This window comes from Nicotiana attenuata, chromosome 2 (assembly GCF_001879085.1).
Source record: "Nicotiana attenuata strain UT chromosome 2, NIATTr2, whole genome shotgun sequence".
NCBI lineage: Eukaryota > Viridiplantae > Streptophyta > Magnoliopsida > Solanales > Solanaceae > Nicotiana > Nicotiana attenuata.
In genome coordinates this window covers 36,925,571-36,953,415 of record NC_031990.1, presented here as the reverse complement: position 1 = coordinate 36,953,415, position 27,845 = coordinate 36,925,571, and the positions used below count along the sequence as shown (strand labels likewise).

General features: G+C 36.3%; 3 protein-coding genes across 3 annotated transcripts in view; 1 reads left to right on the top strand and 2 right to left on the bottom strand.

Annotated features, from left to right (window-relative positions):
• Window positions 3,948-6,893, bottom strand: LOC109207434 (glucan endo-1,3-beta-glucosidase 8-like). The gene is made up of 3 exons (XM_019370355.1): window positions 6,418-6,893; window positions 5,140-5,930; window positions 3,948-4,456 (listed from the first exon to the last, which is right to left on the bottom strand). The coding sequence occupies exons 1-3, from the start codon at window positions 6,747-6,749 to the stop codon at window positions 4,146-4,148; spliced, it is 1,434 nt and encodes a 477-aa protein (XP_019225900.1). The 5' UTR covers window positions 6,750-6,893; the 3' UTR covers window positions 3,948-4,145.
• On the top strand, window positions 8,118-15,391 carry LOC109207426 (S-adenosylmethionine carrier 1, chloroplastic/mitochondrial). Its single transcript, XM_019370343.1, has 13 exons — window positions 8,118-8,254; window positions 8,406-8,464; window positions 9,982-10,089; window positions 10,541-10,623; window positions 11,150-11,226; window positions 11,427-11,517; window positions 12,142-12,195; window positions 12,333-12,428; window positions 12,602-12,691; window positions 13,115-13,166; window positions 14,034-14,095; window positions 14,254-14,334; window positions 14,926-15,391. Exons 2-13 carry the CDS (start codon window positions 8,413-8,415, stop codon window positions 15,046-15,048), a joined length of 969 nt encoding a protein of 322 aa, XP_019225888.1. The 5' UTR covers window positions 8,118-8,254; window positions 8,406-8,412; the 3' UTR covers window positions 15,049-15,391.
• The window catches only part of LOC109207419, a 54,670-nt gene continuing 43,644 nt past the window's right edge, over window positions 16,820-27,845 (bottom strand). The window contains exons 19-26 of the mRNA XM_019370336.1: window positions 23,523-23,987; window positions 21,054-21,170; window positions 20,704-20,825; window positions 19,890-20,622; window positions 19,105-19,359; window positions 18,691-18,873; window positions 18,141-18,482; window positions 16,820-17,984 (exon numbers count right to left, since the gene is read on the bottom strand). Coding sequence (XP_019225881.1) covers window positions 17,235-17,984; window positions 18,141-18,482; window positions 18,691-18,873; window positions 19,105-19,359; window positions 19,890-20,622; window positions 20,704-20,825; window positions 21,054-21,170; window positions 23,523-23,987 — 2,967 coding nt within the window. The 3' untranslated portion in view covers window positions 16,820-17,234. The remainder of the gene's footprint in view (window positions 17,985-18,140; window positions 18,483-18,690; window positions 18,874-19,104; window positions 19,360-19,889; window positions 20,623-20,703; window positions 20,826-21,053; window positions 21,171-23,522; window positions 23,988-27,845) is intronic.

The following is a 27,845-nucleotide window of genomic DNA, read 5'->3' as shown; positions in this document are numbered from 1 at the left end:
ATCGTCAGCCTCAATTTTCTTTTCTCTTGATTCGATCCGTTTAGTGAGCTCCTCGAGCATTTTCATGATGGCGGGGTTAGTTTCCGATCCGTTATCGTTCGATTTTTCCGGTATAGGCTCGACCCTGTGAATAACTTTATGTGATGCATCGAGTTCGATTCTGCTTGGTGCTCGATTCTGATTTTGGAGCTGCGCTATTGTAGCTTGCTGAGTCTGCAATATTTTAAATATCATTCAAAGGATAATCTCGCCTTTTTCACCACTCTGTGCGTTCTGATCGGCTGCCCGGACGTCTCTGCGGACGCTATTTTCAGGGTCGGCGCCTAAATTCCCATGGATCGCAACACGAGAATTGACATCGTCTGGATCTACGGCTTATGGTCCATCAGGATTGATTGGAGGTACTCCATTTCCCGGGGCGACTATGTGCTGGTTCTCTCCATGAAGACGAAGGCCAGTGTCTGTGTGAGTGGGCACTACTTGAGAGTTTGACATGTTGATTCTTAAAATAAAGACACTTACGAGAACAAGTGTAAAAGCAGTGTGTGTTATGAGGTTAATACTAGGCAATCACTATTATCCTTAGCCCCACGGTGGACGCCAAATTGTTTACCCTAAAAATTGGATAACAATTAAACTTATAATGTGGTTTTAAGGATATGTGATCACTTAATACCAATTGATAAATGTAAAGATAAATGATAGAAATTGACAATAATATAAAGCAAACCAGCGTTTGGACAGAGCCCTGGAGCTTGAATACCCTCGAGCTAGTTATGCAAGAACGATTATCAACAAGCTGATAAACAAGAGAATGTAAATTAAAGGGAGAATGTTGTATTGCTTTGATCTGTGTCAATGTAAGGTCCTTACAAAGTGATCAGAATCCTCTTTATATAGTAAAGGAATCATATCTATGGTACAATTCTAATTACGGAAGTAAATCCCATGATTGTAATAAATAACCGCCCTTGATTTGATCTGTTCCGAGATTTCCGCCGTGATCTTCGACCGGTTACAGGTATCTCACCTTTCCATTATTGTGCTTCGTTCGAAGTCTGTCATATATGGCCTCAGTCATTATTGGCCTCGATCTCGGCAGGCACCTCAATCTTTGGACTCGATGCCTCGTCTTCGTGCTCGGGTCTGATTCATTACGAGGCTACCCCCTGATGCAGTTCCCTTGTCTCGATCAAATAGTACAATCGGGTAGGCCCAGTATTAACCGTATACACATACATGTTTAGACCCACTTTCACTTAAGGATTTAGTAACATATTTGCATTGACACTAATGTGAAGAATTTTATGTGATAGCATGCTTTATGTTTTAAGTTGTTTGCCAAATCGATCTTCCCTTGTTCCTGCGTTTTGGATATGAAATCTCCTTCGAAACTGTTTGATTCATACGTGAGGATTATTGTATTTTTATTTGTAAAAAAAAGGCATAATTTTAGGCATAAAAAAAGGCATACCTTTGCCTATAGGCTTCCTTCGAGGACTTTTTCCAGCTTAATAATTTATTTCTTCATTACGGCAGTTGTGGGTATCTACCTTTCACAGATGCTGCTAGAGTAGGAGAGTTAGCCAAGTTCTCGTTGAAGAAATTTAACACTATCAACGTGTTATATCTAGGGGGTGTTCAAACTGAACCGAAAAACAGCATCAAACCGAAAAGTCAAACAAAACCGATTAAAATCCCGATTATGTTAGGTCTGATTTTGTTTGATACCGAGTTAGAAAAATCAAACCAAATTGATATATACATATATAATTTTCAAATATACTTTTAAAATTTTGTATAGAATTTTCTTTAAAAAATATCTAGAACTATTTGGAATCCTCTAATGGGATGTAATATTTAATAGAACTATGAAGTGCATTTATTTTTATTTATTTTAAATAATAGATTGTATCATCACTTTCTTATCAAGTGTTATTAAAATGCATCAATCTCTTTGTTCTTCCATATTTATATGTCAAAATTTCTTAAATTTTATATCTTTTTCGAATTTGAATGGCATTTCGATGATTTAAAATTAAATAGAACATCTCATTATTTAGGCATCATATCGATTTTTGTGTTTAATTATTAAACTCAGTTAACCTTGAAAGCGTACATCAATAGACGACTAAGAAAATAAATATCATGTGCTACAAAAAAAATTCCCCATAAGAATATTTTAATAGATCACGTGTTTGTTAGTTTTTAATTTTTTACTAAACATATAATCACTTATCAAGACTTTGTCTATAACTTTAACAAAGTAAGATTGAAATAATATTCATGTAACGAAAAAGCCTGAAAAATCAGACAAAATCGAACCAATCCAAACCGATATAGTTGGTTTAGTTTGGTTTTAATAAAGGAATTTTTACCTCCTACAGCAAAGGTTAACACCTTATTTATTTTAAATAAATACCATTTAAAAAAATTACATTCTATAGATATCTTTTAAGGTTTATAGCAAAATATTTAATTTTGGTTACCTCCTAGCCCTAAGCCACTAAATACGCTATTCAGTTACACTATTTTCTTTCTCTCTCTACTTTGATACATCTTATTCTCTTCCCCCACACGATACTCAATCTCAAAAGGGCACGAATTTCTTTCTCTCTCATTGAGGCAACGATGGACCACCAAAAGGGCACAAATTTCTTTCTCTTTCAGTGAGGCAGCAATTGAGTCATTCTGCAGCGAAGGCAGCGATGGACTATAAAAAGTGAAGGCAGCGATGAAAATTTTGACCAATTTATCTCTGTTGGTGTTCTAGTTTTATTTATTAGAGCAAACCTCAATCGCTCGTCGGCTAGTTTTAAATGTTGGAATAGTTCAAAGCTATGTAGGGCAGAATTGACAGAATTGATGGCTGTTCCAATTCTGTATGTGAAAGTACTTGAAGATGAGATTCAAAGTTGCAGAAAGCAAAAAAACTTTTTACTAGGAAAAACTTATGCTTGAAGACAGTCTCAGAACTTGCAATAATTATGCAGCTACGGTGGGCATATAGTTCAACGTCCCCACGATAAATCCCTTTGCTACGCCGACGGTGACAACCGTGTCGTCTCCGTTGACCGTCGTACCACCGCCGCGTCCCTCTCCGCCCTTACTGCCCATCTTTCCCGTTCCCTTTACATTGTAATTCATTGTGTCTCGTTGTATTCCATGTATTTCATTGTATTCACTATCTTTTTTTCTCATTGTATTTCAATGTATCCCGCTGTATTCTATGTATTTCATTGTATTCACTGTCTCGCTATATGCCATGAATGTATTCATAATTTTTTTTAATTAATATAATTTATGTATTATTTAAAATCTCTGAAGATTGCTATGTTTTTGGGGTATTTTTCGGTTGAGAATCTTTTTTATAACTGAAAATACAAAATTTGTGTGTTATAATTGAGTTTGTTGAGTTATATTAGGAGTCTATTATGTTAATTGATTCACTTTCCGTTTTAAAAACAGTGTAATCCCCTATTTCACGCCGTGAATACAGTCGAATACAATAATCTGTCCAGTTGTAATCCCATGTTTCACTCCATGAATACAGTCGAATACACTCAAATACAACAACTGATTAGGTGGACTTCCCTGATTCACGCCTATTTTTGCTACTGTATTCATGAATACAATAGCTTAAATACATCAAATACATCTTATAACCACAAAAAATGTATCTATAATCCGTAATATAGCAAATGGTATCTATAGATGGCTAATTACTACTAAAAGATAGTGCTTTATGAAAATTTCTCTTTAATAAAAATCGAGCCAAACCGATCCATGTACACCTCTAGTTATAGCATATTGTATTACATAATTTCCCTTGTTTTCAGGTTATTAGTCACTCTTTTTAGGGATCAACAATTATATTTTAGGTGATTTAGTAATATGCAAACTTTTAACAATGTTAACTGAGTAAAAGTTAAACTCCTCATCTAGAATAGTGCATAACTTCTTTTTTCATTCTGTACAACAAAACTTCATTATCTTATAACAATTTGTATCCATACAAAATGAGACATCTAAGTTTCAACAGAGTAAATATTAATTAGTACTTCTGTTATTTATTCAACCAAACATGTGTGGCTGATATATACATGACATTCAAAAGCAAATTAACTTGTCATTAATTTTCTAGCCTAGACTAGAATTGCCAAAAAGATGAGGAAACCAGCAAGAATGTGAAGCATTGCATCCAAACCAATTCTACCTCCAGCACTCTCTAAACCAATTGGGAATATACATGAACCAGTTGAAGCATTGTTCTCTACAATTTGTGCCAATCCATCAAATACACAAGATTCCACATCTTGACTGTTCATTTGATAATACATGTTGAATGCATAAGAAACATTTCCATCTGCATCCAACTTGTTGCATGATCCTCCATAAGACAATGCCGTGCAATCAGACCTAGAGCAAGCATATTGTACGCTTGAAGGTAGTTTACCTGTTCAACAATAACAACGACGCCTCAATCTATAAGAGTCGGCTATATTTAGAGGTGACAAAGTTAATCCATTTTCTGATAACCTTTCTAACCCCGCCAAGTTTAACAAACTGAATTATTATCCGTTTGTTGACTTGACCCAACAGATTAAACTCGAAATAACCCATCAAACTATTGGGCCAAAAGTGTCAAATAGTTAATAAATTTGGAGGTTGAAAATTATATAAATTTTGAAAGATCTTAGCTAATATTTTAAGAAAAATACTAGCTTTCATTTTTCTTGGTGCAAAAGCAAAATAGAAAAGGAAGGAAGGTTGAGTTATGTTGGACAGGTTAGGTTATGATCCGTTTATTTGACACATCTTGACCAAGTGAGTTGGGTTGTCTAAGTTTGATTCAACCTGCTCATTTGCCATCTCTAGATTTTTGTATTTTACAATGGGGTAGGGGATTATAAGATGGGGAATCAAACCCTAACCAACAAGGTGAAAGTTAAGGTAGACAAGCAAGTGAGGTGTTACGATTCTCCATTTGCCACCTCTAGCTATAATCAGTAACCATCACTACTCATGTTGAAGTTCATCACGTTCCAATATCCCATTTTTGCCTGGCTATATTAACTATTTAAGCTCATCTTAATGGAATATCATATAAAATAAAATAAGAAAGTAGTAGAAGTTTACCTATATCTTCAGCATATTTGTTCAAAACACACCATTTGTTCTCCAAATATTTGATGTTCTTTGCACCAACAGGCATTGAATCATGTCCTTGTCCAGTGAAATCCATTGGAAACTTAGGTTGTCCATCATATTTAAAAACACCCCAATGTCGTTCAAAACTTCCAGGTGCAATACTCTTTTGGTTCTCATCTGTTAAACTAAAGAGATAATACTCAATATATCCAGGGTAAAGTGGAGTTCCTTTCTTTGAAGCCATTTTCTTGAAAAATCCAGTATAGAATTTTTTAGCCAATGTAACGTTTGCATATAAATCTCCATCTGTTGGCCAACCAATTTCTCCAACAATTACCTTTACACCTGGAGAACCAGCTTTTTTCAATGATACAACTAAAGTATCTAAATTAGCATCAAACATGTTAGTGTACGATATTCCATTGTCACGTACAGGCTTGGCTTTATCATCGAAAAATGCAAATTCTATAGGGAAATTTTTGTTCCCGTGAAGACTAAGAAAAGGGTATATATTTACGAGGAACGGAGCGTTGTTGTCCTTGAAAAATCGGCAGATTTTCTGCATTAAGTCTCTGATATCTGATCGAAAATCGCCCTGTGATGGACCTGAATTACCAGATTCATAAATATCGGCATTTTGTGGGATTGTAGCTTTGATTTTGTCTCCAAGTCCAGCAGAATTGAGAGCTTTTTGAACATTTTGTAACGCTGGAAATATTGATTTCATAAATGAACCATTGTATGATTTCAAGAATGGTTCATTTCCAACAGTAACGTACCTTTGTAACATTAACAAGTTATAATCAATCCACAAAAATAATATTATTCAGTATTCAAAGCAATTGCTATAAAATAACAGTACAATAAAGGATTTAACTTACACACATTAATAATGCAAAGATCTTTTTTACTTTATCAGCGTGTTGTCATTTTTCTTGTTATTAATCCAACTTATTATGAATAATTAGCTACATGCAATTATCTTTTAAGTGATTTGATAGTGTAAAAATTCTTTTACAAGCATCTAGAAGTTAAACTCTACAATAAAATGGTTCATTTTCGATATTGGAAACCTTTATAACAATTTTGGTCCAAGATATAATTGGCGCTTTAGGAAATAAAGACCCTTGCTCGAGTAAATGATCTATATAATTTAGTCAAACAAGCCATAATTATAATTAATATTGTTGGTATAAAATTTTAAACAACAAATAACAAGGAGCATAAATTAAAAAAGAATGAAAAGTTAGAAAAAAGGGTTCTTACTTAATATTAACACCTCCATCATACAAATGTGTAGTGACATTATTTTTCACCCAATCCTTGGCAAAGTCATAATCATCTGCAAATTTGCCCAACTGATTATTTGGAATTCCAAGCATAACCTCAATACCAGTACCAGCAAAGTACTTAACAGTCCAATGATCAGAATCAAATAATTTGATCTTATCAATCTTATTATCCTTGAGCATTTGAACAATTGTTGTAGGATGCAAAGTTTGTGCAGCTTGTGTACCCCAATTGACACCAAGACCATAGGTAAAACTAGTCGATAGCGCCAAGCAACATGCCCATATCAACATCTTAATATGAGCCATTGCTAGTGCTGACTAGCCGCTATACGTAGATTATATTTAATTATGCACCAAATAGTTATATAAAAAATTAATTAAAGTGCAAGGGATGTTAAGAAAATGGTGAAATGGGAAGGGGATGGTTTGAACTTTGAAGGGAGAAATGAGAATGAATAAAGTTGAGATAGTTTTATTCCAAGCCTTGAAGGTAAGAGAAAATATGAAAATATTGATGCATGAGCTAATATCAAGGAGAGAGTAAAGCGGGCAAGCATTACTTTTTATTTCTTTGGTTTTCCTACAACTTTTGAAATTATGGAAGAGAGGAGTTTATGGTTTTGTTCGTTATAATTTAACTTCTTTATATTGTAATTTTTTTTAGCCAAAAAAATATTGTTGCCTTTTTTTTTAATGCATTTATCTTTTAAGGAATAAAAGGAAAACGAAGGTTAAAAATACTTATTTTTATGTATTTTATTATCTGATGCGAAAAAAAAAAACCTTCAACTTATTTGCAAGATAAATATTTTATCTAAAAGATGTTTTCATGATTTTTAAAAACTTGATTTTTTTCTCTCCAAATTTTTGAAAATTTGTCTGAAAAATTATCTTTATTTTTTGTTTTTCACCACGTATCTGATCGTACCGGGCTTGATTAATCATGATTCGCGCAATGTGAGATCCATTAAAATAAATTTTTTATTCAAACCTGATTAGGGATGAAAAAATCCTATCAGTTCTACCACAACCTTTATAAGTAAGAGAAAACTATTAAACAAACACATGGCCAAAAATTTCACCCTTTTCTATTCTTTTTTTTCTTAATGAAAAAAGAAATTATCATATGGTTACACTCCTATTCATTATTGCAAAAATACGTAACGTTAGTCTTACAATTTGTTGGGATGGTTGTTACCCATTGTATTGTATCGTATTGTTACTTTGAATACAATGTTTGTTTTGACTGTTACTTAAATATTATTGTATCGTATCGTTAAATCCGTCGTTACGTAACCACTAGAAGTGCCACTTTACGAAACGATGGATGTGGTGTAGTGGCATCGTTACGTTGCTTTTTCCCCTCATCTTGCCCTTCCTTATTATTAAATAATTGTATTTTATCCTTTACCTTACTGTTTTATATAATAATTTACTCCATATACTATTTTTTTCTTGGTAATATTATAAGTTTATTTTTCATATTGTTGGTGCATGATATCACGAAAGACGGCGAATAATATAATTTATTTAAATATTATATTTATCAAACAATATAATAATACAGTATAATACAATATGATACCTTAGGAGAAGATAGGTAACAAAAATCCAAACAAGCTGTTAATGTTAACACATACAAAGTTTGCTTGTGAAAACCAAACAGCATTTTTGTTAAAGAGAATTAACGATATTGCTTCGTAGGTATTATACCCACATGCAGAAACGTCTGTACTTGGGTGAGTTCTGACATGTAATATAGATAGATAGCAACTCTCTGCTACCTCTCGCTTCCAACTTCCCAAGAACTGGTAATTTTAACCCAACCCCATTAATGTTTTTGAATTTCTCGACTATTTTTCTTTTTGTGTTTCCTCTTTCCCCCCAAAATTTAGAAAATTGAATGATAAAAGTTCTCAAATTTCTGTTTTATGTGTATGGGTGAACTGGGGTGAATTAAAGCTTCAAAATGGGACCTTTTGCATTAGCTTTGGATACAAAGAATTCTTTTGCAGCCTCAGGTAATTCACAACTCTTCAGTTGTTACTGAAAGTTGTAAAATTTGCATCTTTCACTCTTTCTGATTTCGCCCATTTTTCTTGGGCTGTTATTATGTATGCAACTTAACACAGTGGTGATTCAATGTAGTGGTAATGGCAACTAATGGAAATGGCGTTAAATCCTTTATAAATTGACATTTTATGATATAGATGCTAATTTGGGGTGTGGGTGGGTGGGTGGGTGGGTGGGTTGGGGTTATAATGAATTCTAATTCAATGCTAAGGTTAATGTGATGATATATTTTTGGTTTGAGACTTTGAGTGATGATGGAAGCAGATTTTACTTCTGGAGAAGAGGATGCATTGGTATTAATGTGGGTGCAGGTATACTCATATTTGGAAATCGAAATTGTAACTGATATAAGTTAATTGGCCTAGTGGTCAACAAAGTGGAAGGAGACCCATGAGGTATCAGTTTCAAATCCTTGTTCTTATCCTTTGCCTAAGCCTTGGTGGAAGCAGAGATACCTGGTACCTATGTTGGTGGGAGGTACCGGGTATCCAGTGAAATAATCGAGGTGCGCACAAGATGCCCAGACACTACCATCATTAAATAAAATAAAAGAACTAATATAAGTGAATCAGCATATCCGCCCGAAGTTATGGGGGTGTAGGGTTTACTCTGGTACCCTTTGCGGCAAAGAGTGATGAATGACGTTCATATGTTTTTAGGGGATTCTATTTCTTGAATATAGGAGATCTGTATACTTAGACTAAGGTTACTAAACACTCTCAATTACTGGATTTAATATTTACCGGAGTTGGTGATTTTCGTACTAATATGACTTGAAGTTGGATAACTGTTGATATTTTTTTTTTTTGGTGAAAAAACTGTTGATATTTTAATTTGACAATGTTAATTTTATATTAAGTGCAAGTATTTCAACTTACATATCTGATCACTAATATGTGCTACTACGTGTTGGTTCTGAACTGAAAAAGGCTACTAGTGATAATTGTGAAATATTTCTGTTAGTTACATCAAGGAAAACTTTTTCCTTCAGGAAATACATTTAATTAAGCAATTCTTTTAGCGTAATGATAGGTTTAGCTTTTTGGCTCAAAGCATTAATGCTCAGTAGATTTGGCAGTGTTCCTTTTTGAAATAACAAATGTTTCTTTTCATCAATTTCGAGTACATTCAACTATAATTGTCGAATGAGATTAGGTAACTATTCTTTAGCTGATGTCTTGGATACCAATCTGCACAAAACAAGATTGAAATGAAGAGGTAGCAGGATGGTTTGGCATGTCACCTATTCAGTTATTAGAATGTTCTTGGTTCTTTGACATGATATACTTAAGAAGAAGCTAAAGGTTTCTCAATCAAGTATGGTTTATCTTAGTGATATGAAGATTGTTATTAAAAAGAGAGAAAAGATTACCCATGCATTACGTCATATTAGGATGTAGATTTATATTGATTCTTTATCTTATGTTTCCCTGTTCTTTCTTGATGAGGTGGCCTGATTTTGCAGATGCATCTGGTAGAAAAATGGATAACCTTCAGATGGTACCAAAAAAGTTCTTCGCATCAGTCAACAGTGGAGAAGAGAAACCATTTGATTTCTTAAGTATACTATTTGGTATGTCTGCTGAAATAATATTAATACCATGACGATATTGGAGCACGCTTGTCATATATTACCACTCTCTCTCTGTCTTTTTTTTCCCAATTGAATGTGAACTGCTGTAGCAATAGTGGCTTGTCATGAGTGGGAATTTGATATTTATGAGAAAGTGTAAATATATGTATAAATTTAAGTGATAAACCCACCAATCAAGAAAGATTCAGTGATAAACCTATCAAAATGCAGAATAATTTATTCCCTGGAGCAACTTGGTGCTCATAAACTTATGATGCATTATTGCTATTTCAGACTGCCTAGGGGGTGGGTACCAAAGTGAAAAAATAGAGTCCCTAACTTCTAACAAGAAGAAATTTGTAGTACGCAACACTATTATAGGACAAAAAGGTTTTTCTTTTCTCCTTTTTTTTTGAGGTTTGTTGCTTCTAATCTTGTCATTTTCGTGCAGAGGGTGTCATAGCAGGAGGGACAGCAGGCGTTGTCGTTGAAACAGCTTTATATCCCATTGATACAATAAAAACACGACTGCAGGAAAGTCAACTATTAAATATCCCGGTTTATAATAACAAGTCAATGTCAATTATGTATGCAATGCTAATATGCTAGACTGGTGTCTTTAGTAGCCTAACAATTGGCTTTAAGATTGTCGAGACTATTAGCTCCTTATGTTGACAGGCTGGATAAAAGAGAGAAAGAGAGAGTAGATAGATAATTTAGACATAATAAAACTGTTGAAGTATTCATAGTCATGTTTTGCTGCATGGTCTCCCTGATGTAGCATTTGTATACAGCTGATCACTGCTTTTCATGGTTTTTATCTTATTCGTATTCAGGTTTTCTGCTATTAAAATAGTCAGAATGCAAAGTGTCAGGCTTTTTTCATTTAAATTTACATTACTCTGGTTGATCTTGAATTCTTTCTTCAATTCTAGCATTTGCATGTCATCTAGAACAGCAGGTGTTTTAGATGTCAAGTTCAAGGAAACAAGAGAAATGTTTACGAGATAGGGTGTCTTGGCTTTGATTGAAATTGTTATTAAGCTGTTTCCCTGTGCAGGCAGCTCGTGGTGGAGGACAAATAGCCTTGAAAGGGTTGTATTCTGGGCTTGCTGGAAATCTTGCTGGAGTCCTACCGTAAGTATTACTAAAGAAATACCGCGTAATAGCATAGAAGTGTTTACACCTGAACTGTTGTCAACCCGATGCAAATGAAATTCCCTTTTCCAAACCTAACTAGCTTTTGTTTCCTGAGGTGAACAGTCCTATTTTCTTGCATGGTTTCTTACCTGAGGATATTTCCTAGTGATCTCTATTGATCCTGTTCTCTTACGCAGGGCTTCTGCCATTTTTGTTGGTGTATATGAACCGGCAAAGCAAAAGTTATTGAAGATGCTTCCTGAAAATCTTAGTGCTGTGGCCCATCTTGTGAGAATATTTCTCCTCCCACTGTCATGGTTGCACTAGGTCCTGTTTCTAGTTTGTGACATGACATAGACCAAATTCATTAATAGAATTTCTGTGACTAGAGGTCATTCTTAAAACTTTACTAGAGAGTGTTTGATGACACATGCTATTCCTTGGTCATTTGTTCCCTATGAAAAAAGGAAAGAGGTTCCACATGGAGAAGAATTTGATGACTTAAATGGAACAAATTATCGGTATAGTTAGACGAGGTGATACATTATGAAACTCAGGTAATTGGCTAGAAGAAACGTAGATGCAATTGAAATAAGAAAAAAAAATAACATCATGCAAATCTTGCAGTCTATCAAGCACACACTAAGTCCTGGTTACTGATAACATGTTTCTATATCACCTCATAAAATATAAATTTTTCATGTAAAATGCTCTTACCTGAATCCTGACGAAATTATTTTTCTCAGGCCACTATTCTTCAAGTTATACCTATACATTCTTGTGGTAGTTCGAATAATTTTTTTAAAAAAAAAAATTGCTTTTATATCTCAGTGGTTGACATCTGAAGCATGCATATTACTCTTACACAGTGTGAATTTTGTTTCTAAATAAGAACTTCCAAACTTCATGCAGACTGCTGGTGCTTTAGGAGGCATTGCTGCTTCTTTCGTTCGTGTTCCAACTGAGGTGAATGAATTTTTTTTGAGATTCTCATTTTCCTGAATATCAGGATTCTCCTTTTCTTATCTTTTTTTTTATTTCGCCCGTTTAGGATACCCCCCTTTTTAAATCTTTTGATTGCATTTGGTTTCTTGAGACTACAGGTCATTAAACAGCGAATGCAGACTAGACAATTTGCTTCCGCTCCTGATGCTGTTCGCCTAATTGTTTCTAAGGAAGGTGTTAAAGGTCTTTATGCGGTATGCTAGTTTTTTAAATGTCATACACAGTTCCAGCACCATTTGTCCTTTGTATTTCAAAACAGTTTTTGCGTAGAACTGGTTCAATTTTTTTGCAAAGGATAGTTTGGTCCAGCATTTACGTGATTGATATAAAATTGGTTTATTATATCGTAATATGGGGACTTTTGTAGGGATATGGGTCGTTTCTACTTCGAGATTTGCCATTTGATGCCATCCAGTTTTGTATCTATGAGCAGCTGCGGATAGGTTATAAGCTGGCTGTAAGTATCCTGCTTTCCAAGATGTTGAGTGCAACTTCTCATAAATATCATTGAAAACTTACCCATTTCGCTGTTGGCTACATATGTGTGATAGAGCTTCATTTGCATGCAGTCTAAATTTTGATGTATTAGCTAAAGAGAATAAGAAAAGATTTTGCTTAAACTGGTGTATTCAAAAGTTAAGTAGAAATTCTCTGAGCTTGTTTCTTCTTGTCTTTCTCCTTGCTTGCTTGACTTCTCACTTCATTAGCAACAAAAGTTCACGGAATATTCTTGAACTAAGAAACATGAGGAACGTTACATTGCTGATTTTGCTTTTCGATTTGCCATCAAAGATGGAGATGATCAACTGCTTTACTGTTTGATTGACTAGTCTCTGAAATTACTACTAATATCAAAGCTGCTTTATGTGCTTCGTACCAGGCAAAAAGGGACTTGAATGATCCAGAAAATGCTGTTATTGGTGCTTTTGCTGGTAATCCACCTTCAAAGCCCTATTACATGTCCATTCATTTGTAGTTCTCTGATTATGGCATGTTGGCTTTCATTTATAACATTTAAGTTGAGGATTCAGCTGCTGCATTGAGAGTGTCACTGGCTCTTTCCTGTAAGCCTGCAGTATCGAGAAATGTAGGCTTAAGTAGACTTAAATGTTTACATTGCACAATTGCATTGGTTTTTGTGTGCGTCAAAGTTCACCCATAACTGATTGGACCACAAAATGACCCCTATGATTTTGACTATTCCTAATTTGGGTTTATAAATTGGTGCGCAAAATGATAAAGCATGGCTTCACTTCAAGAACAAAACACAAATTTGTCATTTGCTTGAAGTTCTGTAAATTCAGGTCCCATGAATTGTGAGAAGCAGAAAACTGAATTGCAGGGTTCTTAATCTTACTCTTGAAGAGTTGGTAGAATGAAACAGCAATTTGAAAATCCTTTGGGCCAATCTCAAGTCTCCTCAAAAGATCTTGCAATTATAAATTTCCCTACCAGCAATATTGCTGGAACACATCAATGAGATCTTCTCATTACCTATCAAAAAAAATTTGCCATTAATGAAACCTCTTAAAATTATGCAGCAAAGTGCTTTTAAGTTATGAAGAAAAGACTGTAAAATCGCCATTTTGTGTAAGAATTACAACATTAAGCGACAGTTGGCATGATATATGACTAAGTTACTGTTGTGTAGGAAATGCGAATAACTGAAATTCCAAATGTTTAGCCTGTCTAGGATTATAACCTGTCATGTTGCTGCAGTAAATATATGATTTTCCTGCTTCTGCATGTAGACAATGAACCCATTCTAAAGCTATCAATGGTTACCTCTACTATTGCAGGTGCTCTAACTGGAGCTATAACTACCCCTCTAGATGTCATTAAGACGAGATTAATGGTTCAGGTACTTTCTTCAATCACGTGGTAGTCAAACTGATCTGTGTCTCCTAATTTCTTCATCCCATGCATGCATGGCTATAAAAAGTGTGACTTCCATAAATTGCAAGACTACTCTCCATTTAATTTAGGTAATGTGAAAACTCTAGTCTTGTTCCTGTGCAGGGTTCTGCCAACCAATACAAAGGCATCGTTGATTGTGTGAGGACTATTGTTGCAGAAGAAGGAGCTCCAGCACTTCTAAAGGTAGAAGGATCCCACAATTTCTTTTAGACTGCAGTACCAGGACCCATATCTGAGTTCCTGGAGACTGCTTATTTTCTTGGTTTGTTTATTTGTCTCCTTTATGAAAAATCAAATGGATGATGAAAGAGCTTAACTTCCCTACTGCACCTTTTCCCCATTTTCTTTCTCAGGACTACGAGGGGTATAAAACCTTAAAAGAGATCACTGACTTCTGGTCCTTTACTCTCCTGACACTAATTGTTTGATAGCTCCATGCTACATAACCAGGCCTGATTTCGATGGGACCTTAATATTGTCATTAGCTGATACCATGCATTCTTCCTCATTGTTCCCTGCATATAAATAAAAATCATGTACTTATGTCATCTTCTCTTAACATCATATTTTAGATGCATCATCCTAATATTTCATCGAAGAAGCTGCTAAGGACCGACACAAGGATTTTCCCACATTTCTCCCAAGTCTTTTGAGTTTCTTTGTTTTGTGATGTGCAATAAATATGAATGTGTACGTTTTGATCTAAAACTCAATAGTTGATATCTGACACATAATTGTTGACCTCTGTTTGTTTGGAATTTAATTTTGCTATAGGGCATCGGGCCAAGAGTGCTTTGGATAGGCATTGGCGGATCGATATTCTTTGGTGTTCTTGAGAGGACAAAGCGATACCTTGCACAAAATCGTCCTGATAATGCAGCCTCAAAGCAGGATTAGCTTCTATACTTTATTGCAACTAGCTGCATGTTTTGGATATATTGAATTTAGTTACTACTCTATTGCTGCCGTCTGCAGAATGTTGACTCTGCTAATATTCGTAGAGGTAAAGAGCTAAGCTGTCCATGGAATTACTATACAAATAGCAACAAGAAGTAGCATCTCTGGTGATAAAAAGCTGTCAAATTTGATAGACCATTTAACAGCTTTTGCTTTCTTCTGTTAGAATGTGCCCAAGTGAGATTTTGCTACTTGGAAGATTTTTAGTAATTATTATCCTCAGGTCTTAATGAGTTACAATTGTGCAAATCAATGAAACAAGCCAATTATTCTTTTTTTGTTATTTGGGTGAGAATTTCTGTTGTGTTTTTTTAAAGCACAATATTGGCTGCTAAAAATAGTTTTTTTTTTAAATTAATGTGTAATTGACATATTTACTTCTTTTGCATTATTCTATTATTACTCATCTTTTTTCTTCTTTTTCCTTTTTCCCAATACCACAAAGCAACTTATTGATGTAAGATTCAAACTAGCTTTAAGCCTTTTTCTGCTGTAACTCAACACTGTGGATCCTCTTAATCCTCTTAATTCTCCGGGGAGGTGAGAATTGGTGGTAATTACATTGTGTAATTACAAGGTTGCTTTTTAGTTTTTTTTCTTTTTATTTTATTTTAATTTATTTTCTTTATAACTTTTATTTCGATTTTTTTAATTTTAAAATATATTTTTCTATGTACATTATTTATCTTTTATTTCTCTACCTTTACTTCTTGTGATCCCATGTAATTGCTTATATTTTATTTATTATTTATTTTATTATTCTATTTTTTGAAACTACTCCTAATATTAGAAATAATGAGTCATTAACAAACTTGGCATATAATGAGTGATGCAATTAAACTAAAATTTCATTTTTTAAATATGATTATAAACTTATTATGTTTCCTAATCTTAAGTTGTAGTGGAACTTACTATTATTATGTTGGAATTTGACTTATGTTAAACTTTTTTTTGTGTGTGTGTTCTAAAATTGTGCTATATTCATGGTTCAAATATACTTGTTTTAGTAGTATTAGCTCACATTGCATATTGTTCATTTTTTTAGTTAGAATTGATAGATTAGTTTTGTCAAGCATTTGAATAATGTTATGACATTATATTTATATATATTAATTTATTTTATCAAACATGAATTCCATGATGTTATTACAAAACTAAAAACATATGTTTTGTAATAACATCATGGAATTACAAAACATATGTTTTAGTTTTGNCACGAAAAAATATACATCTTAAATACCAAATATAATATCATTTACACTTATAAAAATTTATAGGCATATATTTATTATATTAACTTTTAAGTTTTGATAATTACTTCATTTAAAATTTAATCTAACTGTGTAATTACACTTGTGCAACCAAACAGTAAACTTGTAATTATACTATGACAAACAAGCAAGTCGTCGTAATTACACAACTGTGTAACTACTAACCTAGTAATTACACCAATTTCAATTACCTGGTGGCTTTCCAAACATACCCAAAAAGAAAAGTCACATACAACAATAATTTTTTCTCATATGTTTATATATGTGCATGTGCGAGTGTATATACAAATATATTTTTTCTCCCTGAACTGTTTAGTACAAGTGGTTATAAATTCTTCTAGGTTAAGTAAACTAGAAGGAGAGCACTTCAACTAATCAAATATACATATGAAGCTAACCATAAACTAATTGGTCACGTGATGAAAAAGGCAACTAGCAAATAAAACCCCAAAAAGATTTAACAATTCCTGATATAAGATTCAGGAGGTATTAGTATCAACTCTTTCCAACTCACAAATATAGAGCACAAAATAAAGAAATTCCACCCACTTACATTGCATATCCACAAAAGAATATTGTACATTGTACAACAATGTACATGTACTCTAATATACATTCCTTGAACAACAAAACTGCACTCTGTTCACCCGGCCTCGGTTCTGTTGGAAAGAATATGGGTAAATTAACAAATAAAATGATGCCAAAAATTGCAGATCATCAACTCATCAGACCTAACCACCTATACCGCGTCTTCAAGAATTTACGCTGCTTCCTACTAAAGCTAAATTTGGGGGACAAAAATCCAAAACTGATATAGCATACAACTGTATCTGTAGGAGGTCTCATGTTCGAAGCTTACATCAGTGGAAGGTAACCTCCACCATGACCTTTCCTCAGGACAAGAGGTCCAGCATTTTCAGGGATTTTATCGAATGCTCTATTGCATGCATCAACCACATCGACAAAACCAGTTGCGATGGTAGCCAGTTGGTATCGCAACCTCAAGTCCCTAGTCCTTCTCAACAAACATCTAAATGATCTCCCGAGATACTTTGCCCATTCAGCTGGGAGCCCTCCCCCTGTCAACCACACGGAAAACTGGGATTGATCTCCTCTTGCAGCTACTTCAGCCCTATAAAATCTAGCAAGTTCGAGAAGCATCGAAGGTTGAAGGGGGAGCACAGCAACAAATTCAGCCACAAACTGTTCAACGAGCTCTGGTCTGAGCATTTGATTCCAAAGTACTAGGGCCCATTCACCTGGCTGGTTAAGGCCATAAGCTTCAGCAACAATTAGTGCTTCTTGGAAACGGGATTGTTCGACCAGTGCCCGCCTTGCATTAGTTTCAGACAGATTGAGAAAGTGCAAGTCCGGCATCCGAATCTGTAGAGAGAGAAGTGATGCCTGTGCACAAGCTTGGCGTGTTTTGTTGCCAGCATCAATAGATGAGTAAACTTCAGCAGCTTCAATGAAGTACCGCATGGAAGCCAAGAGCTCATCAGTCTGATCCTTGTCAGATCGGAGGGACCACTCCTTACTTGATTGCTCTGCTCGTGACTCCAAAAGAGAAGCCGTCTCATGCTTCATATCAAAATGGCCATAAACCTACGGGGAAATAGAGAGATGCACATTATTTACTCTCTAAAAGATGCATATATTTCTGCTTTGAGGAAATGAAAACAGTTTTTGGGAGAGAAAGCAAAATGGGTTAAAGTGGGAGGACTAAGCATCTATTTGACATGAAAATTAAAAAGTACTAACCATGGCAAACGCATCAAGATCATTGGGATTAAATTGCTTGAGTAATGTGAGAACAGCCATTCTGAATCCTCTTACTGCCTCAGCAGTGCCAGCGTTGGCATCGATAGCAGCTGAAAACTTCTGAAGAAGAAGATCGAGCTGACCATTTTCAATAAGGATACCAAGAATGAAATTAAGTGCATGGAAGTTCCCCACTCCGGTTATCAGGCGAGCTAAACATGGAAAATCACCCTCAGATACATAAGCCTCCACCTTTTTGAATGCAAGATCTACAAGAACATCAACTCCATCAAGGCATGCCGAGGACTTGTAGAAGTGGTGGGACAAAATGAGAAGCTCAACCTGAAGAACAAATTTTGCAAAGAGAGGACGTGACTTCAGTTAGGCCGTAATAATTAAAAACCAAAGAGCAAAAGCTACCACATAGCATTACCACCATTTTATTGAACATGCACACTAACTCACACTAACTCAGTAAGTCCATGATTTACAGAACAGGGCTTTCATGATGTTGACAAATGGGTGAAGACCTAAAGGACAATACACTTACTTCACAGGCATGTGGTATTCCTTGACAAGTGGCAACTAAACGCAGTAAAGCATGGCCAATTTCTGGTTCAGAGGGGCAAAGCTCAGCCCACTTCAAGAAATCAGAAAATCTCCACAATAAAGGAGCAGGTCCCTCCTCTTTTTGAGATTCCATGTAACCTCCACGATGTGCTGCTAGCAAACCCTGTGATGAGATAACATTCATAAATAAAGAGAACATCATAGACAAACTGAACTGCATACTTTTACGTAGACGACAACTTGGTACTTTGTGTTTTGTTACTAGATCAAGTCGTAAAAGAACTAAGCAAATTTCTACAAAAGCTCAAATTTGATGTCATAATAATATTCTGGCATTTTTATTTTGAGTCAGTGCCCATACTCCTAGAGGAATCAAGGTCAACAGAAAAAGTACCTTCAAAAACGACTCAGCAAGAATTTGAGCAATACTAGCTGCAGGCATATAATGTGATTGAACTAAGAGCTTTGCTTCTTCAAAAGAGTCTTGCGCTTTTAAAGATAGCAATTGTAAGAGTTCAATAGGATGCTTTTCAAATGCTTCTGAAAATGGAATACCCAACACATTTGCAGTCTTCACAACTGATATTATTCGCCTACAAAGGCCGCGTCCCCTACCTTCAGTTAGGAGTATTGCTAAACTCTCCAGTACCTGAAGTTAACAGATATTAATTCTTTTCATTCTTTTCTTGCAAAGAATCAAGGATATAAGTGACAAATCAAATGATGAAAGCTAAATTGGAAGTGTCAAAGTGGAAGAGTCTTGATCATAAATAGCAACACAAGCCAAGTCTAGACATCTTTCATGTTGGTAGAGCACAAGTTGACAGAATGTCTTATTTAACGTTACTAATTGTAAGAAGATATAAAGTTGACGACCACATGATCTTCCTCTATCCTCCTCTTTTCGCTTTTCTCTTTCCACCCACCTCCTTACGCTTCCATCCACTGAGCCATCCAGTTCTCTCATAGGAAATAAATGCACTTCCAGCACTGGAACTTCAGAGCAATTTGTCCGAAAGCTAACGCAGGAAACTAAATGCCTAAGTGCCGGATAATAGTCAGAACGGTAAATGCAGAAATGATTCAGGAGAGAGGGATATGAAGGACAGTCAAACATTTTTGTGTCAACCTAAAAGGGCTAGACCAAAAGAAAAATAGGAGATAAAACCAACTGACTACCTGGAGTGCATCAATCACGTGTTGATTAGGGAAAAGATGGTATGACTGCATAACAGAACGAAGTTCACCATCGAGCACCAATACCGATACTTTGTTGTTTGGGGTGGCAATTGCAGCAAGCTTTAGGGCAGCATCCACAAGTTTGAATTCAGATGGCATGCAGCCTGGAGATAATTTATGTTGAAGCTGTCGGGAAGCCGCAATTTGGCCAAATTCCAGCAGTGAAAGAACAGCTCGTTCTAGCTCCGCAGGTCCAACTCTTTCCTCCCACTTCGAGAAAGTTGCTTCTATTTTAAGGTTTTCATCTGGTATCTGTGAATCCTCCTTTATATTAAAACTAATGGAGCTAGTTTCAGGCTCGTTACTTCTGTCCACTGGATCAGCTAAAGACTTTCTTGAGGGTACAAAGCCTTTGGCTCTCCTTTTCACTTTTGCACCGCCCAATATGGCAGCTGAAGAGCTAGAATCTGACATCTGAGTGGCCTTGAGATGTGACTGGTTACTTTCCTTTGTGTCATTCCTCTCACCAGACTTGATTCTCACTGAATTAATGTGGTTATCCATTTTAGTAATAATGCTTGCAGTTCGGTCAATAATGCTTGAGCCCTTGCCACTTGCAGGTTCACGACTAGAAAGGGTAAACTCTCCTTCGCTTTTCACTTGAGTCTCTGATTCAACCGCCAGTAGCCATGCTCTAGTTTCGATTTCTCTCAAAAGATTCAAGGGACAAACTCTGATACATTTATCCAAGAGTCATATCAAGAGGTATTAAAAGTGAATATGTTAAAATAGGAGTGCTCAGTAAAACACTTACGGGTTGCATTGAGTAATCGTTCCACTCAACCACTGCAGAGAAAGCAACAATAGTTCATGAAGCTCTCTAGCGGGGAGATCTTTTTCCGCTGCCTCTGCATGCTTGAGGAAAAATAATCCTGCCTACAGAAAAGGGTAGAAACCGAGATAAGTAAATAAAATAAGTCATAAAAGCAATCATCAGATGAAAAGGCATCCAGACAATCCAGTTCTGCATTCAACTTCCCCTCCTCCCCAACCTATCCTCAACTAACAGCAAGAGAAATAACAAACAAAATTTCCATGTCCGAAAGTAAAATGAGCAGCAGCGTAGGCTGACGTCACATCTATTTCATAATGTAACTAAAGTACCTGTAATGGTGGGAAGGAATATCTAAGAAAGAGAGTCTGGCAGTGACCCCATAAAGCAACCCTTTCTTCTGGAACATCCCAAAGGAACTCCTTCCACTCTGCAACCATGGACTCAGCCTTCATGCATGAATGAAAAACACAAAGAGAGGAGAGAGTATGAGGATCAGATTGATCAAATTATTTGCAGTCATGAGTCAATTACAATGAAAAGAATTACACAAAAAAATAAAGGAGAATAGCAAGATGGTTAAATTTTTAGATGAGGAAACAACAGATTGCAAGATAGGTAAATGCATAAAATAACATAAATCTACGTACAAAAAAAGGACACACCAAAGGACAAACAATTACGTCCAAGATAGCATAGATCACATGACAACTGTCTAGATGGAGATCAACACTATCTCCAAATAGATTATAGTTCAAATATCTTAATACCAACGTTGAAGGCCATGGAAATTAAGAAAGGGCAAAAGAAATATTCGGAAAGTAGGAATTCTGGAACATATATGATCTCATACACAGGTTCAATATACTTCTCTAAGAATTTGACTGATTATTGCTTTACGCATCTTCTTTCCTGTTTAAGTGGTCGATCCAGCATTCTAGTATTATAATTGCATTTATGTGGTATCAGCAGCAATTTTAACTTCCAAGTTCCACATGTGGTAAAGAAAATGTTGCATTTAACATTAGGGTTAAATCATAGTTTGTTAAAATAAGAAATAAGTGATATTTTTTTGGGTCGGGTAACATTGTATTCATCAGCACCAAGTTGGTACTGGCAATCAAATATGTACAGATTACAGGGACCTTGTATCTTACAAGGAATCAAAAAAATCTACAAGTGATTCTGCGTCATCTATGTAGTTCTCTTTACACCTGAACTGAAAAGACAAAAGACAATTCAGCTTAAAACAAATAAGTGATCTTCACAGTCAAGATAGTGCTTTTCTAATTGCCCTCCACCCCAAAGATGTTGACTTAGCCTGGCTTTGAGAAGCATACTGAACTATGATCAAACAAATATTTGATACAAGTGTTTTTTTAGAAGCATTCGATACAAGTGTTTTAAGTTTTCATAAAGTCATATTTTTCTGTTGGCGGTTCTTCCATTCTTCCATATGTTAATGCCATTATGAATATCTTTAACAAAAGTCTCATTCGACTTTCTACGTCAACTAAGACTTTGGAACATAGAGTTTGATGCTTCTTCCTAGTTTGTATAGGAGACCTTTGAAGTCTAGAAACAAGAATTTGTTATGCTTAAATTGACAAGGAAATGGTTAATAGGGAGATGCACCTCTCTGTAAGTGCCAAGGCATTTTAGGATTGATTCCTGTGAGTAGTCATGTCCCTTCTCCTCTTATTTACTCCACTATTAAAAGCGTCAAAAACTTATTATAACACATTTCACTAGGTCAAATTTTTCAAAAATTCCACACATCTGAATACATACATCTCTTCTTTATCAGTTAATTGAGATATCAAATCAATAGGCTTTACTATATTCCTGCCCAGTCAAGAGAAGCAAGCATAGGATCGGCAATATCCTTAGCAGGAAATTGCTCCTTTCATCTTGAATCAATCTAGTACCACAGAAAAATCTGCTTCTGATACTATGTGACACATCTTATTTGATAAATAACACTATTTAAGATTATTGAGCATCAGTACTAGCAAACCATCTCTGACTCAATAGCGAAAACACTTAAAAAATGAATTCCTATGTCCACTCATGGATTGCACAAAGTGTGCGGTGACTTATCCCTTATGTTGCAGCCAAACCAACAACTGCCCGCCACACCGTATTAGAGAAACGAAGAATCAGTTCCTATGCTATAGGACACCAAGGGGTAGTTTGGATCATGGACTAATTATGCAGGGATTACAATAGAGAGATTGTTATTAGGTGAATAATAATACAAGGATGGTAAACAATACTACAAGGATTGTTGCGAGGATGGCCTGCCTTTGAGGTATATTTGTCTTCACATGCTCTTATCCAGGTATTGTTTTTTTTGGGTAAGATAAATAATTTATTAATTAGTGGAAATCTATGCAAGTCGTATTTACAAAAGAAGATAATCTACACAAAAATTATGATTCTCTGCAAAAGACACACAACCATCTATACAAGCGAGGACCTCATGGGTATATACCAAAAAGTGACTAACATAGAAGGCTATTCCTTAAATTTACAAAATCATTTTCTATCTCTTCAAATCCTCTCCTATTACCCTCCTTCCATAAACCTATGTAAGAGCTAACAGGGCAACATCCCAAGCCTTCCACCCTATAATACAACGGCTAAAGTCTTCTCATTCATAATACTCCAGTCCACAATCATATGGTAGAGCTTATCCAGGTATTATTAGTACACATAAAAAAGCAACAGCTCTAAAAAATGATGTCTGAATGAAAAAAACTGACATGAGGAAGAAGAGTCCTAAATAGTAAAAGGAACACCTGTGTTTCAGTAACATGGTGCGTTGCAGATTTCCAAGATCCACCACTGGCCTCTAAATGCTTAGCCCAATTGCGTGCCTGTTCCCAATGTCCATGCTCCTCTAATGCTGTCAAAATTGAAGCATCATCTAGTGGCTCGTTCCCAAGATGTAGGCCATCATTTTTGCGAAGAGAAGGTTCCGCCAAATTTACTTTCCAGTAGAGCCGTTGATAATATGTTGCAGCAGAACCTCCATCACCAAAATCAGTGGCAGCAAGGAGGTGTAATAAGCATCTTTTCTCATAAGGTGAAGGACATCTTGAGAGCATAGCATCAGCAGCTTTCACAGCAGTAGAACTTATCCATAAACTACCAATTTTCCCTTCTTTTCCAACTTGTGTGGGTAGGTGAGGTTCTTCCTTAATTCTAGCAGAAAAGGATCCGAGATGAGCTGAAGCTTCAGAAAGGCGCATTTGAGAAAATGCCTGGAAACGAAACAGCAAAATTTGTGATATATGAATTATATTCACGACATGTGTCCTATAAAACGAGAACACCCAGTCACACGTAATGTTACACAAGCTAGGAACATCGTCATTTCATTCTGATTTAGTATTATTGTTTATTTATATGTCTGCCAGAAACCAATCAGAATGTTATACACTCAAGGAAACAACGTCACTTTCATTATGATTTAGTACTGTTAATTATTTAGATCCCTGCCAGACACCAACGAGATTGTGTCCCAATATTTAGTTTTCGTCTTTTTCCTAAAGGGTAAATCTGGAGTTACAAGAGATAATAACTTTAAAGAATAAAGGGAATCCTTTATATAATACTAAAAAACAAAACCCTTGATCTCTGCTTGACAAATATGGCATACAGATTTCTCTCCGCATAAAAAGGTAGAAATTGAAAAAAAATGATGAGGACTTAACAGCTTTCAGGTCAGTCAGATAAGGTTTCACTTGTTTCGCAACTTCAAAGAAACAAAAGGGTGTTACTCGTTGCTAGTTACTGGCCAAGGAGAAGAAGAGGTTCTTTGGGTTTAGTATGTCCTATTTCTTGCAGTTATTAGTGTTTTTTGTCAGTTAAGACTACATATACAATACATGAGAAACTGTCCAATGTACTATTCATGCCATGTCCTCCTAAAATCTCTCCCTCCAAGTCCATGCCAGTTAGCAGATCAGCATGGGGAAATAATAAGGATACAGTGTCAACTTTCAAGGAAGCATTATAAGCCTTAAAGAAAAAGGAAATGGGAGACTACGAGAGAACCTCACTACACAATGTTATAGCACCAAATTGCACAAATTAAGGGGAAACTAAGAGAAGGCAGGGAGTTGAGTCACCATATCTACAACAATCAGGGATAACTTGACCAATATGGCAAACTTTGTTGCAGGCACAAACAAGCAGATCAGCATGGAGAAATAATAAGGATACAGTGTCAACTTTCAAGCAAGTATTATAAGCCTTAAAGAAAAAGGAAATGGGAGACTACGAGAGAATCTCACTACACAGTGTTATAGCACCAAATTGCACAAATTAAGGGGAACTAAGAGAAGGCAGGGAGTTGAGTAACCATATCTACAACAATCAGGGAGACCAATATGGCAAACTTTGTTGCAGGCACAAACAAGCAAAAAGTATAACATGAATTGACAATTAATACATAACAAGTCACCCCAACCCCAAAACCCAAAGAAAATATGCTACTGAATATATAGGTCATTAGCTTATAAGTCTTGGTTACATAATTTTTTTGTCCAACAGTGAAAGCTGTGAGAAAGCACGGGAGAAAATATATTATTGATGTATATACATATGTTACAATGAGCCCTATATATATACACACATAACATGTCCTACTCCTAACATATATTGGATTAGGGTTATTTATTTACTCCTATTTACATGACTATTCTAACACTCCCCCTCAAGCTGGTGCATATAAATCATATGTACCAAGCTTGTTACATATGTAGTTAATACGAGGACCAGTGAGGGACTTGGTGAAAATATCTGCAAGCTGATCATTCGACTTCACAAACTTTGTAGCAATATCTCCCGAGAGTATCTTTTCTCTAACAAAGTGACAGTCAATCTCAATGTGTTTAGTTCTCTCATGGAACACTGGATTTGACGCAATATGAAGAGCAGCTTGATTATCACACACAAGTCCCATCTGACTAATCTCACCAAATTTCAACTCCTTGAGCAACTGTTTGATCCAAATTAGCTCACATGTCGCCATAGCCATTGCTCGATATTCTGCTTCTGCACTAGACCGAGCAACCACATTCTGTTTCTTGCTCTTCCAGGACACCAAATTTCCTCCTACCAAGACACAATATCCAGACGTAGAACGTCTATCAGAAGGTGATCCTGCCCAATCAGCATCTGAGTATCCAACGATCTGCTCATGGCCTCGACCCTCAAACAATAAACCTTTGCCTGGAGCTGATTTTATATACCGAAGAATGCGAACAACTGCATCCCAATGACTATCACACGGAGAATCCATAAACTGACTCACAACACTCACAGAAAAGGAAATGTCAGGTCTTGTCACTGTAAGGTAATTTAATTTACCAACCAACCGTCTATATCTTGCAGGATCGCTAAGAGGCTCCCCCTGTCCTGGCATAAGTTTAGAATTCGGATCCATCGGAGTGTCAACCGGTCTACAACCTGTCATTCCTGTCTCTTCAAGAATATCTAAGGCATACTTTCGTTGTGAGATCACAACACCTGAGCTAGACTGAGCGACCTCAATACCCAGAAAATACTTTAGTTTGCCCAGATCCTTAGTCTGAAAGTGTTGCAAGAGATGTTGCTTCAATTTAGTAATACCATCCTGGTCATTGCCGGTAATAACAATGTCGTCAACATAGACCACCAGATAAATACAGAGACTCGAGGCAGAATGCCGATAGAATACAGAGTGATCAGCTTCACTCTGAATCATGCCAAATTCTCGAATAACTGTGCTGAACTTACCAAACCAGGCTCGAGGAGACTGCTTTAGACCATAAAGTGACCGACGCAAGCGACATACAAGGCCACGAGATGCTCCATATAAACTTCATCCTCAAGGTCACCGTGTAAAAAGGCATTCTTAATGTCTAGCTGATAGAGGGGCCAATGGCGAACAGCAGCCATGGATAGAAAAAGGCGGACTGATGCTATCTTAGCCACAGGAGAGAAAGTATCACTGTAATCGAGCCCAAATATCTGAGTATATCCTTTGGCAACAAGACGAGCCTTAAGACGATCAACCTTACCATCCGGACCAACCTTGACTGCATACACCCAACGACAACCAACAGTAGATTTACCTGAAGGAAGAGGGACGAGCTCCCAAGTACCACTCGTATGTAAAGCAGACATCTCGTCAATCATAGCCTGTCGCCATCCTGGATGAGACAATGCTTCACCTGTAGACTTAGGGATGGAAACAGAGGACAAAGAAGATAGAAAAGCATAATAGGGTGATGACAAACGATGATAACTCAAACCGACATAATGGGGATTAGGATTAAGGGTGGCCCGTATACCTTTCCGAAGTGCAATCGGTTGATTAAGAGGAGACAAGTCCGCAGTATTAGCAGGGTCAGGTGCAGGACGTGAATCAGCTGGACCTGATGCTGGGCGCGGACGACGATGATATGTCAAAAGTGGTGTTCCTGTGGCAGGGAGTCTAGGAGGAGCCACACTAGACTCCTCAACGGCTGGAATGGATAAGACTTCTATAGCGGAAGGTGAAGGAGAAGCTATAGGAGACTCGGGTAAGACTTCTGTGGCGGAAGGTGAAGGAGGAGCTATAGTAGACTCCTTAAAGGTCGGTATAGGTAAGACCTCAGATATATCAAGGGGGTCAGAAAGGTTCAGAAGAGGTAAAGAAAGGTTTAGACTCAAAAAATGTAACGTCAGAGGACATAAAGTACCTACGAAGATCAAGTGAGTAACAACGATATCCCTTCTGAACACGAGAATAACCAAGGAAGACACACTTGAGAGCACGAGGAGCTAACTTATCTTTCCCAGGGGCTAGGTTATGAACGAAACAAGTGCTCCCAAAAACACGAGGGGGAAGAGAGTATACGGGTGATTGGGGAAACAATACTGCATACGGTATCTGATTCTGGATGGGAGAGGAAGGCATCCGATTAACGAAATAACAAGCTGTGAGAACTGCATCGCCCCAAAAACGCAGCGGAACATGAGATTCAATGAGAAGTGTGCGAGCAGTCTCAATGATGTGCCTATTCTTTCTCTCTGCAACCCCATTTTGCTGAGGGGTATAAGGACAAGAGGTCTGGTGAATAATCCGTTGA

Bases quoted from the DNA above. Each gene is read 5' to 3' on its own strand.
- LOC109207426 (XM_019370343.1), top strand. From the start codon at position 8,413: ATGGGACCTTTTGCATTAGCTTTGGATACAAAGAATTCTTTTGCAGCC. The intron at 11,518-12,141 runs GTGAGAATATTT...AACTTCATGCAG, and splicing joins TTAGTGCTGTGGCCCATCTT to ACTGCTGGTGCTTTAGGAGG. The intron at 13,167-14,033 runs GTAATCCACCTT...CTACTATTGCAG, and splicing joins TGTTATTGGTGCTTTTGCTG to GTGCTCTAACTGGAGCTATA.
- LOC109207434 (XM_019370355.1), bottom strand. From the start codon at position 6,749: ATGGCTCATATTAAGATGTTGATATGGGCATGTTGCTTGGCGCTATCG. The intron at 5,931-6,417 runs GTAAGAACCCTT...AATGTTACAAAG, and splicing joins GATGGAGGTGTTAATATTAA to GTACGTTACTGTTGGAAATG. The intron at 4,457-5,139 runs GTAAACTTCTAC...ATTGTTGAACAG, and splicing joins CAAATATGCTGAAGATATAG to GTAAACTACCTTCAAGCGTA.